The 13,436-nt window shown below is 42.7% G+C and overlaps 1 protein-coding gene across 2 annotated transcripts; it reads right to left on the bottom strand.

The window, feature by feature from the left end:
* Positions 1–521: 521 nt before the first annotated feature.
* On the bottom strand, positions 522–11,847 carry ZNF75D (zinc finger protein 75D). Of its 2 annotated transcripts, none has more exons than XM_006219537.4 (6): positions 11,438–11,847; positions 9,403–9,929; positions 8,036–8,228; positions 7,203–7,294; positions 6,739–6,865; positions 522–1,462 (listed from the first exon to the last, which is right to left on the bottom strand). In XM_006219537.4, the coding sequence occupies exons 2-6, from the start codon at positions 9,847–9,849 to the stop codon at positions 753–755; spliced, it is 1,569 nt and encodes a 522-aa protein (XP_006219599.2). In that variant the 5' UTR covers positions 9,850–9,929; positions 11,438–11,847; the 3' UTR covers positions 522–752. The 2 variants fall into 2 exon arrangements, with proteins under 2 accessions (XP_006219599.2, XP_031527168.1); XM_031671308.2 differs by having other exon boundaries at positions 9,793–9,929; positions 11,438–11,842.
* Positions 11,848–13,436: the final 1,589 nt, after the last annotated feature.

The following is a 13,436-nucleotide window of genomic DNA, read 5'->3' as shown; positions in this document are numbered from 1 at the left end:
GTGCCTTTTACAGGGACAGATACTTGGATGAAGGTATCCTTCTTCATCATTTCACTCTAAATACCTCAGAATTGGGATCAGCAGGAAGAAAGGTCTCTAGTGCTTTCAAGGTCCCTAGGTCTGTGTGGGCATTCAGGCCTCTGCTTGCTGCTCGGAATTCCTTGATGGAAAACAACGCAATAGTGAGTGCTCAGGGGAGAGGCAACTAGAATGGAAGTACTTCTCCTGGGACAAACATTCAACCCTCTCTTCTTGTTCCAGAATAAAGTTCACTGAACTCTGGGCTTGGTTATTCATGTAGATAGGATGACATAGAAACTGCCTGCAACTCAGTAAGTAGCTGTCTCTGGGCTCCCTTCTGAGGAGCTGTATACTCTTATTTTCCATCTCTCCTGAGAAAGAATGAGGAGGACCTGTGGCCATCATGTATTTGCTGAGCACCTGATACCTGAAAAATTTAGGTCCCGGAGGGTGGGGAGGCTGAGTAACCGGGCAGATACAGATAGATAGCTGACTACAGATACATGAGAGCTATTTTATTCTTTTATTTATAAAGCACTCATTATGTATCAGTCTAGTGCTGGGCACTGAAGATACAATGCTGAATAAAAGAGAGAGTTTAGATTCCTTTCGGTGAAGTGTGGCATGCGCCCCTCCCAAATGTGGCTGATGACAGAGCCCTAGGGTCAGGGGCCCCAGCACTCTATACTCTTTCGTCACCTCAAGGGGCAAGCTCGAGATGGTGACTTTCTTCAGACTGGAGACACTGGACATGATTCCCTTCTCCTGTGGAGTTTCTGGTGTCTAAGAAGGCTTGAGCGCCTGCTGAAGTTTCTCCTGCATATGCTACAAGTATAAGGCTGCTCACCTGTGTGGGTTCTCTGGTGTTTAATAAGGTGGGAGTTCTGAATGAATCTTTTTCCACATTCATAGCATTTAAAGGGCTTCTCTCCTGTGTGAATTCTGAGGTGTGTGTGTAGATTTGTGTTATGACTGAAGCTTTTCCCACACCATGAGCATCTATATGGTTTAATTCCTTGGTGTGCCAGTAAGTGCTTATTAAGATCTGAACTCCATCTAAACCTCTTATCGCATTCTTGACATTTATAAGGTTTCTCTTCAGTATGAATTCTCTGGTGCTTAATCAGGTCAGAGCTAACCCTGAAGCTTTTTCCACATTCCTGACATTTAAAAGGTTTCTCTCCTGCATGGCCTTTCCCATGAAGATCCATACGTTTTGGAAGCTCTTGTTTACAAGTTGAAAGTTTCCTTCTCTTCTTCCCTGGAAAAGCCCGATGCCGCTTCCGAACCCTGCGTGTACCACCATGATTTTCTTTGCCCGGTGTTTTCTGGGCAACTTTCACTCTGGCCTTTCTTAATACTTTGCATCCTGATCCTTGTATTTCTAATGTAGAAAGAGATATAGGTTGGTCATTTCCAGTGTCATTTTTCAGCTTTAACCCTGTTGGAATAAACAGAAGAATCAGCCATCTGTGTCCCAGAACAAGAAAATTATAGGAATGAAAACAAAAATCAATGACTCTTTTAAAAATACAGGAACAAGCGATTTCTGGTCCAATCTGGACAAAATGGCATAGACTCATTTCTTCCTGATGCTCCTTGATAGGCCCAACAAATCCATTAAAGAATGCAAGATACAACCAACAGAGAATTCTAAGTGATAAGAAGGCAAAATGGTTTGGGATCCTAGGCCTAGTAAAGTAACACAGCAGGTGTCTTACACCCCACAGCCAAGAAAGAAGGCAACCCAGATCTACTGTTTTCCAAACCTCAACCTAGCCATAGAAGGCTGCCTGGAGAGGCCGATTCCTTCCCCAATCTGAGTGGGAAGTTTTCTGACATCAGAACCCCAGTTAGGAGACACCAAAGTGGGCATGCAGCACTAGCAAGAGGGACCTCACCACGAGTGGCCGGGTCCAGGAAGCATCTTCACCCCTACAGGTCAGAGTCCCAGTGAGAGACACTCTGGCCTGGGTAAATATCTTCCTCCCCCTCAGGCAGTACCAGCAGGGATACATGGGGATCCTAGCAGCACCATACAAACCAAGGAGACCAAAATAACACCATAAAGGCTCTGAAAATTAAACTGTCACTGGACACATACTCCACTAAAGTAGGAAAGAACCTATGTGTTAAACTAAAACAGAGCGACTGATTATTAAAATAAAATATTTAAGTAGGTCCCAGACTCTCCTAACATAACAGACAAAATGATCAGGGTACAGTAAAAATCACCCATCAGATCTAGAACCAAAAAAAAAAAAAATCACAACTTGAGCGAGAAAAGGCAATCTGACAAAAATAGACTCAAACTAGTAGTCAAAACCAGAAAGACAACAGAAAAATCTAAAAATATGTGGAAAAGAAATAGTATACTTCTAAGTAATCCATGATTCAAAGAGAAAGTCTCAAAGGAAATTAAAAAATGCACAGTTAAATGAAAATGAAATTACAATATATCAAAAAAATGTGGCATGCAGCTAAGGGAATGCTCAGAGGAAAAGGTACAGCCCTAAATGCTTACAATAGAAAAGAGGAAAGGTCTCAAATAAAAAATCTAAGTTTCTACCTCAAGAAACTAGAAAAACGAAAAATAAAATTAAAACAAGTTGAAGAAAGGAATAATAAAGATCAGAGCAGAAATCATAATCAAACAAAAAGCCTGTTCTTTAAAAAAATTAATAAAATCGATACACCTGTACCAATACTAACAAAAATAAAAGGAGAGAAGACACAAACCACCAATATCAGGAAGGAAACTGAGTATATGACTACACATTCTGCAGCGATTAAAAAGATAATAAGGGACTACTATAAATAACTTATGTTCGTGAATTTTAAAAGTTAGGAAAGATGGGCCAATTCCTCAAAATCTACAAAGTACAAATTCAACCAATATGAAATAGATAATCTCAATAGCATTCTGACCATTAAAGAAATCAAATTCATAATTAAAAAGCTGCCCAAAAAAAAGACATCTCCATGTTCATATAATGTTACTGGAGGATTCTATCAAATATTTACAGAATTAACACCACTTTTATAAAATCTCTTCCTGAAAAGAGAAGAGGAAGAAATACTACCCTAATCATTTTGTAAGGCCAGTAATTACCCTGATAGCTAAGTCATACACAGACAGTATTAAAAAAGAAAACTACAAACTAACATTTCTCATGAACTTAAATACACAAATCCTCAACAAATACTGGCAAACTGAATGTAACAATATGTAAGAATCATATAGCGTGATCAAGCAGGATTTACTGCAGGTATGCAAAGCTGGTTCAACATTTGAAATCAATCAACATAACCCACCATATCAACAAGCTTTGAAAGATCATAATCCTTAAGATCATAATTAACTGACACAAAAAAAGTATCATGAATGGTTGTGACAAACCTCACAACCATTCATGATGAAAAACATTCAGAAAGTTAGGAATTATATTGACTTGATAGAGTAGCAACAAAAAACCCTGTACTAACATCATATGTAATAGCGAAAGACTAAACGTTTTCACAGTAAAACTGGGAACAAGGCAAGGATGTCTGCTCTCACCACTTTTTAACACAGTACCAGAAGCTGGAGCTATTGCAACAAGGTAAGAAAAAGAAAGAAAAGGCACTGCAGATGATGTGACTGTCTATGTATAAAAATCCCAAGAAGTCTACAAAAATAAACTTCTTAGAACTAATAAGCAAGTTCAATAAGGTCACAGGATAAAAGAACAAAACATAAAATTAGTGGCATACCTATATAAAAACAATGAACATGCAGAAACCAAAATTTAAAAAAATACCATGTACAATTGCTCCAATGAAAAGTAAATGCTTCCATGTATATTTACAAACATGTAGAGGACCTGTACACTGAAAATTATAAAAAGTTGATGAAAGAAATCAAAGAAGACCTGAATAAATAGATATTGTGTTCACTGATCGAAAAAAATCAACATACTAAAGATATTAATCCTCTTCAAACTAATATATAGGTTTTAGTGTGATTTCTAGCAAAATTCCAACAAAGTTTCCTATAGACATAGGTAAGCTTATTCTAAACTTTATGTGGAAAGGAACAGGCCCTAGAATAGCTAAAATAAAATTTTATCTTAACAAAGAAGAATAAAGTGGGAAGAATCACTCAACCTGATAAATACTAAGGCTAACTATATTATATTGCTACAGGGCAATATTGGCAGAGGGACAGACACACAACTCAGTACAACAAGACAGGTGTACACAAATATGCCCAACCGATCTTTGACAAAAAGTGCAAAAGCAATTCAATGGAGGAAGGCCAGCCTTTTCAAAAAATGAGGCTGAAGCAATTGGACCTCCTTAGGCAAAAAAAAAAAAAAAACCCAAAACCTAAGCTTCATATCTTATATAACAATCAACTCAATATGAATCATGGACTTAAATGTAAAATTATAAAACTTTTAGGAAAAACAGAAAATTTTAAGGATCTATGGCTGGTAAGAGTGCTAGCCTTGATATCAAAAATACAATCTATAAAAGGAAAAATGAAAAATTGGTCATCAAGTTTAACAATTTAAAACTTTTACTCTGTGGAAACCCATGGAAAGTGGATAAAAAGAATAATACACAGACTTCAGGAAACTACTTGCAAACCACATATCCAAGCAAGCACTAGAAGCTAGGATCTATAAAGAACTCTCAAAACTCAACAGTTAAAAAACAACCTAATCAAAATACGGGCGAAAGATATTTCACTGAAGAGAATATAATAAGCACATGGAAAGCTATAAAACATCACTAGCCATTAGAGAAATGCAAATCTAAACCACACTGAGATAACACTACACACTTAACAGAAAGGCAAAAAAAAAAATCTCTTAAATGGTGATACTACTAAACAATGGCAAGAATGTGGGGAAACTGGATCACACACATTGCTGGTGGGAACGTGAAATGGTACAGTCACTGGGAAAAGCAGTTTGGCATTAAATGTGTATTTACCATATGAATCAGCAATTGTACTCTTAAGGCATTTATCCCAGAGAAATGAAAACTTATCTCTACACAAAATCCTGTACATGAATGTTCATGGCAGTGCTATCCTCAACAAGCCAAAAACTGAAGACAGCAAAGATATCTTTCAACGGGTGAATGATTAAACAAATTGTGGTATGTCAATATCATGGAATGCTTCTCAGCAGTAAAAAGGAATGAACTATTGATACACACAGTAACTTAGATGAATTTACAGGGAATTATTCTGAATGAGAAGTTAATCCCCCAAAGCTATATACTTGATGACTCTATTCATATGACATTTTTGAAATGGCAAAATTTTAAAAATGCTGACCAGATCAGTGGTTGGCCTAGGCTGGTGATGGGGTCGGGTGTGGGAGGGAAGTGGGTGTGGTTACAAAAGGGCAACAGGAGGGATCCTTGTGGTAATGTGACTGGCCGGTATCTTGATTATGGTGATGAATACACAAACTTCCACATGTGATCACACTTTACAGAACTAAATATACACACACACCCCCCCCAAACCCACACACAAGTGAATAAAGGGAAAACGGAAATATGCATAAGGTCAGTGGACTGTATCAGTATCAGTATCCTGGTTGTGATGTCATATACTCTTGCAAAAGTTTTCATTGAGGGAAAATGGGTAAAATGCACATGCTTTTTCTTTGTACTACATTTTAAATATGCATGTGAATCTACAATTATCTTAATAAAAAGTTTAGTTTAAAAAATTCAGGAACAAAACCTTAAAATGGTAATCCCCTGTTAAAGGTTCCTATCAAGGAATTTTCTCCTCTTCTGATGTATAAACTTACCCCAAGATTGTCCTAGAACTCTTGGGGGCCTTGAGTCTGGGGTTCTTCCCCTTGTTCTAAACAGATCACTTTAAGTTTAGGGTGCAACAATAATGCTCTGAGAATAAAACTTTGAGGCCCTGGACTGCCATCTTAATTCCAGGCTAATTTCAGGAAGAGTGAATGACTCTTTTATACTTTTATCTACTCCAGATGTTTAAATGGCAGAATCTTAGATTCAGTATCTTCTTCATAGTCTACTGTGGTTGGGGGTGGATGTGCAATGAGGAAGCTAAGAAATACACCTAAGGGGGAGAGATGGAAACCATGTGAGAAGTGGGAGCTCAGTGGGATTTCAGTAGACCTGGTTAGAGATGAGGTGGCTTAGGCTAGGAAGGTGAGAGTGGAAGAGGCTGAGGTGTGGTTGTGTTTAGGCTCTATTTTGAAGACAGTGCTAAGAGGACTTGCTGATGGAGCAGTTGTGGGATGTAACAAAAAGACTGGAATAAAGGAGAACTGACAGGTTTTTAGCCTGAGCAACTGGGTAAACCATGGTGCCTTTGAGATGGAAAAGATATGGGAAGAGGAGGTTTGCTGGGTGAGGCAAGAGCATGACAGGTCAAGAATTCTACATAAGAAAATGAAAACAAATATATGTATTTATATGCTGTACACCAGAAATTGACACATGGTAACTGATGGTACTTCAATTTAAAAAAGCTCTACTTAGAATAAAGAAGTGAGATGTGTATTTGTAAAAAGCCCTCCAGGCGATCTGGAAGTGACTTTCCTTTCCCGTACACCATCAAGTTGAAAACCAACCAGCTACTGGAACACTAGGACTCCCTCAAAGGAGTGCATCTTCCACAAACTGAGGATGCAACAGATTACTCAACTTCAACACAAAGGAAAGAATCTTTACCTAGAGAGATGACATTCTCATAGTTTTCCTGCATTACATCATTGTAGAGGATCTTCTGAGAAGGGTCCAGTATTTGCCATTCTTCCTCGGAAAAAGACAAGGCCACATCTTCAAAAGTCAACAAACTCTAAAAAAGAGAGAGCGAGTTTTTGTTCAGTACCTGCTACTACAGAAGCCATCCTATCACTCATCTCTGAATTACACGGCAGGCCAGTCACTGAAGAAGTTAAGAGTGTAAGACTTAGGGGAAAAAGGTGAGATGGCAGAAAAGGAAGGCGCCAAGGAGGTCAGTGCACAGCTTGGCAGGTGCCCAGTTCCCACTGTTCCCAAGTCTAGTTGCCTAGAGAACAGCTGGGGCCAGTATGCCTCCGAGCCCCTGCCAGGTACTGTGGGTCACAGGCAGCAGAGAAAAGCAGACAAGGCCACGTTCAGGCTGCCTGAAAAAGCTGGAAAGTACAGCTCACCTGGGACTCAGGCAAGATGAGCTCAGATGCCATCTTCCAGCTTGGGGTGCTTTTCTGCTCAGACAAGGCTACAATCTGTTGAGCAGGCACAGCTGTGGGGGGAAAAGAGCCAGAAAAAAAATTTCTCTCTTTTTTGTTTATGAATATTCTGAGCTGATTTCTAAAATACAGAACATCAGGACTACTCCAGTAAAGATAGTTCACAAGTATGTGTGTGTAGGGGGGTCAGAGGTGGCCTTCTCCTTGTCAGTAAGAACCAAATATCCACCACTCCATAAAAGCAGTGTTTCCCCAGGTGACTGTTTCCCCTGATTTCATGACGGAAATTAATAAAGGGAAATCCATTCTTTTTTTCCGTTCCTAAAATAAACTGTTCACTGAGCTGGGCAAGAATTAGAGGTGTCTGAAAACAAAAGACTCAGGTCCTCCGGGGTATGATAGGAAATGTGGGAGATTTTTGTCTTTCTTTACCTTTTTCCTGGTGTACACTCCTCTTTCCGTTCTGCCACTGACAGCCCATTTCTGATCCCAATTTCTCCTCTAACTTATAAGGGTGAGATGACCCCACCTGTCCCCGTTCCATCTTCTTCTCTCCTCTCAAATTTCTAAGGGGCAAGGTCCACGCTGCCAAGTACCAGGGTAGTGTGGTCTGGGTATTTCTGGACCCCAGAATGACCCTCACCTTCACCCACCACTGGCCGACCTACTGTACTTCCCCCTGACATCGTCACTGCTGGCACAGCTGGGCACCTGGAAAATTCCCATGACATTTCTAGCTGAACCAAGGGCTATCACAGCTCCCAGGAGAAGAGAATTATTATGAAGCTCCTCACCTCTTTCATACACAGGCTGGCTTTCTTTGCGAGTATTCCAGCCCAGCTGTTCTTGCAGTACCTGGTATGTATTCCAACAGTCTTTCTGGAACACACCCATTGGTTGGGGCTCTGCTGGCTTCCACTTAAAGCCTGGGGCCAGTGCTGTTTCTCCCAAGAGCACTGCCTCCTTTCCCAGCTCCTGAGCTGTGACCTAGAAATAATCCCCAGCCTTATTAGCAAAGAACTTTTGGTTTAGGGGTGGTGGTGGAGGAACAAACAAGAGCAGAGCCCTGACTTGGGGAGTGTGTAACATTAAAGGAAGTAATAAAAAAAACCTGAAGAGATCTTGTGCCACAGTTTTCTCACAGGAACTACACACAAGATCTGGAAACCGAGGATGAAATGAAAAAAGCTGTCTGTCGCCAGCCTCCGCCCGTGCACCTGTGGCCACAGCTCAGCCCGCGAGCAGGGTAGGGGCGGCCTCGCTGCCTCCGCTGCCTGCTTTCTTCACTTGGATCCTTGACTTAGTAGATTTTTATCTTCTAGTTTTTGCTAAAAAATCAGGAAGTGAATAAAAAAGGTTCTCCTGCCAATCAGACTTCCCAACCCTCCCATGTCCCAAGAAGGTTTTCATGGAGAAACAGGATATAGTGCAGGAAAAAATGGGGGAAGAGTGGGCCTCTAATCTTCTTCTACATGATTCAGTTATAATAAAGACACCTGTGCTCTTCAAGGTGGGCTCTGGAGGGAAGGAAGCACGCTGCCATTTCCCGAGGGTGGCTCCCCGCTCACCAGTGAGGCCGGGACAGAGCACGGAGGGAGGGCAGCAGAGGCTCTGCTTCTGGCGCAGCGATGTGCGTCCCCACAACACAGGGCACCACCTTCAGCATTTCAATTCTCTCCACTTTCTGTTGGCACTTTTCTTCCTTCCATATCTTTGTTTCCCTTTTTTCTTGCCATTTCTTCTCTTCCTTTGCAGTCTCCCCAGAGATATTTGATTTAGACTCTGGTTTGCCACCCTCTCTCTCCTTTGACCTTTAAGTGCTGTCCAGGTTTTTTTCTCCTTTCTCTTTCTTGCTTTTGATTTCTCTAAGTCTTGTCTCCTTGGCCATGCCAGACTAGGCCCACCACCCTCAATTCACCCCCCAACGTAAAGAGGGAAAAATGCATGTCTGTGTTCTAAGGCCATGGAAGGCTCCTAAGAACTCTGAAACCTAGAGGCTGACTGTTGCTTCAAGTCTGTGATTTCTGATTCCACTTAGCTATTCTAAAGGAACAATACAAGAGTGATCCAATCCATCTCATTCTTCAGTTACCCCTCCCCCACCCAGATGCATCCACCTTTACCCTATTTCATTGTACATGTAAGGAATCTTTCTTCTCACCTCATTTCTCATTCCACCAGGTTCTCTCTGAAAGCGTTCTACCAGGGCCACAGCCTCTTTGATGCTCTGTGGATGATACTTCTGCACCCAGTTCTGGGTATCCCTGGGCAGAATGGTCAGGAACTGCTCTAGCACCAGCAGTTCCAAAATCTGCTCTTTTGAGTGGATCTCTGGCCTGAGCCACTGATGGCATAATTCCTGAAGTTGGCTGACAGCCTCGAGCGGTCCAGGTGCTTCATGATAATAGAAGCTCCGGAAGTGCTGGCGAGCGCTCTCAGGACCAAGACTGTCCACTTGTGGGCTGGATTCCTTACTCTGACTGGAGCTCTCTTTCACAGACCCCTTAGTCTCCCACAAAGCCTCCATGTGTGGGTACAAGCATGCATTCACCTTCAGATGTCTCATCATCATTTGCTCTAGGAACAGTTTTACTCCTATGTGTGACATCCTCCTGGTGCCACCTTTGACAACAGAGGCCTTGTCAGGCTGGGTACAAAACCAGTGAGTGGATCTTCTCCCCAAGGGCACTGAAGGAAGGGAGAAAAAAGCACATGTCAAGAAGAAAGCCATATGACACATATTTACTTGCTATTTATAATTATTAGAGAAGAATGAACAGAACAGGTCCTGTTCTGCCTCTCCTTTCAAGTCAACTGCCAAGTATTAGGACACTCATGATTACTCAAGATTACTTCAGGACATGCCTCTCCCCTTTCCTTTGTTACCCAACTTTGAAGCAAAGCACAGTTCATGGAAGACAAATGTCAACTTACCACTTTCTCTCTTTTTTTTAAGGTTGATAGGTGAAAAAAATGGCACCCGTTCACTAAGAGGAGCTTTGATATCATCCAGTACTTAATCTGCATGCTTCCTGTCCCACTTTTACAAATGGGGCGTATTTAACTTTCTCTAAATTTTAATAGATCCTTCCAGTATTTTGTCTTTAGTCAGGGGGGAAACAACCTCTGTGCCCCTTCATCCTGTTATGAAGACTGACGCCTTTGCTTCATGGGACATTTGACACTCTCTTTTCCACTGTGTTAATATTGGAAAGAAAACTGAGATAACCAGATCAGAAAAGAAGTAATCAGAGAAAAAGTAACCTTATTCCTCTCAGCAAATATCCCCCGCTGGGCAATCAGGTGGTGTCAATTTTGGGGTACCTTTTAGGAAGACTTATAAAGGGCACTGTGCAGCTTTATACCTGTGTATGAAAATTTTGCTTACTTAACTGGAGAAACTTAGTTGGCTTTGTTTACAAAATATTCAAATGTCAGATTGTGAAAAAGGAAAGAAGAAGAAAAAGTGATGATTAACGTTCTTCAGAGACAGGAAGGGTCCTAGCAGAGGTAACCTTTCTCTTGAGTTTACATTTCCTCAGGGTCATACAGACCTTTAAGCAAGGCTGAGAATGACCTTGAGGATCTGGTTTTCTTTGAGGCGATCCAGAAGAAACAAAACAAAGTTTTTTCAAGGATGTCACGGGTATTCAAAGTAATAGTTGGTTCCTTGCTGCCTGTCCGGGCTCAGGAGGTACAGGGATACCTCCTGTATTTCTTTGTCAGCAGAAACGAATGTTTTTGAAGCTGAAATGACCCTTTCCCCAGTGACACAACCAGAAGCCAGCGAAAACGGGAGTTTCGCTGGGTGCAGCGGAAGGCATTACTGTCCCATCCCCCACCTACACCTTCTAGATCGACCGCAAGGGCGCCCACAAGCACTCAAGACGCGGGCAACCTCGCAGCGTGCTTCAGCAACGTTCCTGGGTTCTATCTGCGCCTAGGGTACAAAGAGGTTGCTTCGGGAGGTTAGATGTGGCCGCAGGAGCCTGAGTACTGGCCTTGCTGAGAACAGATCCCGCCGGTTCTCAGGCCGACCCGCCGCCCGCCAAGGATGCCACCGCAAAACAGAAAATGCTTCGCCCCTACTGGACCCCCACATCCCCGCTCATCGCCACGCAGCTGGCACGGGCGGCCGGTATCTCTCGGGGGCTCTCCTGACAAAATCCTGAGGGAAAAATCAGCTTCTCGATTACCTCCACACAGCTCTGGCTTCCGTGGACGCCACTTCCCTCTTTCTGGGCTCGACGATGAAGCCGCCACGCCTCCCGCTGCCGCGGGGAGGAAGGAAGGTCCGGGTTCCCGCGCCCCCGGGGGCGGTGTCGGGAAAGCGCGAGGCCCGGCGAGCAGAGCGCCGAGTCGCCGGGATCGGGGAGCGCAGGCGCCTTGGAAGCTCCGATCCCGCTAGCGCCCAGGGGCCGTACCCCGACTCGCCATTTTGGGGTCGCGGGCTGTGGACCGTGCCCCAACCGGAAAAGGAAGAATGCGTTTCCGGTGGCTCCGTGACAGCCACGCCCAGCCAGCTCCCTCCCTCTACCTGCGGAGTCGCAACCCCGCGAGTCCGGAACCGTCCCACGGGTCCTGCCCATCTCGGGTTCAGCTCAGGATGCAAAAAAAGTTCAGGCCACCGAATCTTGGGCCCTCGGGAGGCCTAGAGGCGCCCCGAATGCGGCTTGCAGCCTGGGAGCGATGCAGCCCGCTGATGCCGGGTGCCTCGGTCTCAGACTCGCGACTTGCTGAGTGTCGTGCTTCCACATTATTCCTGCGCCGCGTACTGGCAGGCGGTGGCCCTTTCCACCCGGAATTTCTCCTGGTAAGGGCCGCCGCCCCGAAAGTCATCACTAGGCTTGTCCGGGGATTCCTTGAGTAAAAGGACTTTGGTCTTGGTCAGGCTCCTTGCTAGATCAGGAACAGCAGTCCCTTATATTTTTAAAACCCTTTTCTGGTTCGCTGGCACATCCTTCCCAACTTATTATTGTTTTATTCTTGTTAGATGGGTTTTAACCTCATGGTGTAGGTTCCATTTATATTTCTGACATATAAAGACATTGAGATGTAGGACGCGACTTCCGCAGGATCACATGGATTACCGGTGGCAGATTTTAGACCAATTTAGGTCTCCTATTGTCATCCCGGGCTTTTCCTACTATATTTTGCTTCCCAGAAGGACAGGAACCTTGTTTCATCTTATATCTCCTGTAATGCTTAGCATAGCCCTCTGGATAAGGCATCTTTCTAAGTACCTGAATATCTCGGGTTGTCAGTGTCTCCAGATTATCAGGGTTTACCCAATATTGAGCCATTTGGGCAAAATTTATCCATACGAATCAAAGAGAAGAAACTGCCTAGCTTGGTTGGACAGTGGGGATAAAACTGACATCTTTTGAAAGTCATTGTGAGAAACCAATCAGGCAAGCAGACAACATATCTCCTTGCCCAGGAGGAAAGTAAACAAAGAGCACGTCTTACTTTTTACACGCAAATGCAGATGACACTTGGAAGACAAGGTTTTTTGCAAAGCAAAGCTGCCCCAAAATGTGCCAGAGGACTCAGTGCGTTATCGGTGATGGTAAACCTAGTAGCGATGTTTGCTTCACTAGAGAATCGTTTTCAGAATGATTCTTTAAAAAGCTATGTTCTGAGGCCAGGCATTTTCAGCTGAATGTTTTATTACAATGAAGAAGTCAGGGCGCTGTTGCTTCTGGACAGTTCCCAGGCTTACCTTTCAGTTGAATCACAAACCAATGAAGATGGTCCGATAAAGTCATTTTCTTTTTCTTTCTTTTTCCTTTTTTTTTTTGGAAATAGTAAGGTTTTTAAGCCACGTTGAGTTTAATATTAATCTACACAAAGTTATTCCTTGTAATCATCTTCAATGGAAATTATCTATAGATTATATAGTTAGCCATTTAGGATGAAAATGGAAATAAGTATAAAGCCCTCTTCAATTTTTCTTATAACCTAGTAGTAAAAGCATACATTGAGCCATGTTTTCTTTTATAAAACTCTACAAAATTAAAGTTTTCTCTTTTAAACCCCTAATACCCTGATGCCATCTGTAGTTACATTTCGGCTAATATGTTTGAAACACTAAGTAAAAAGAGAAACTATATAAAATCTAAAAGACATTTTCTTTACCCTAAACATTTCAACCTTGATTCACTCAAGGAATCAAGGTGTGATCCTGAGCAGCGA

This window comes from Vicugna pacos, chromosome X, assembly GCF_048564905.1.
Source record: "Vicugna pacos chromosome X, VicPac4, whole genome shotgun sequence".
Lineage (NCBI taxonomy): Eukaryota > Metazoa > Chordata > Mammalia > Artiodactyla > Camelidae > Vicugna > Vicugna pacos.
Note: the sequence above shows the minus strand (reverse complement) of the source record. Positions and strands in the feature narration are given on the sequence as shown.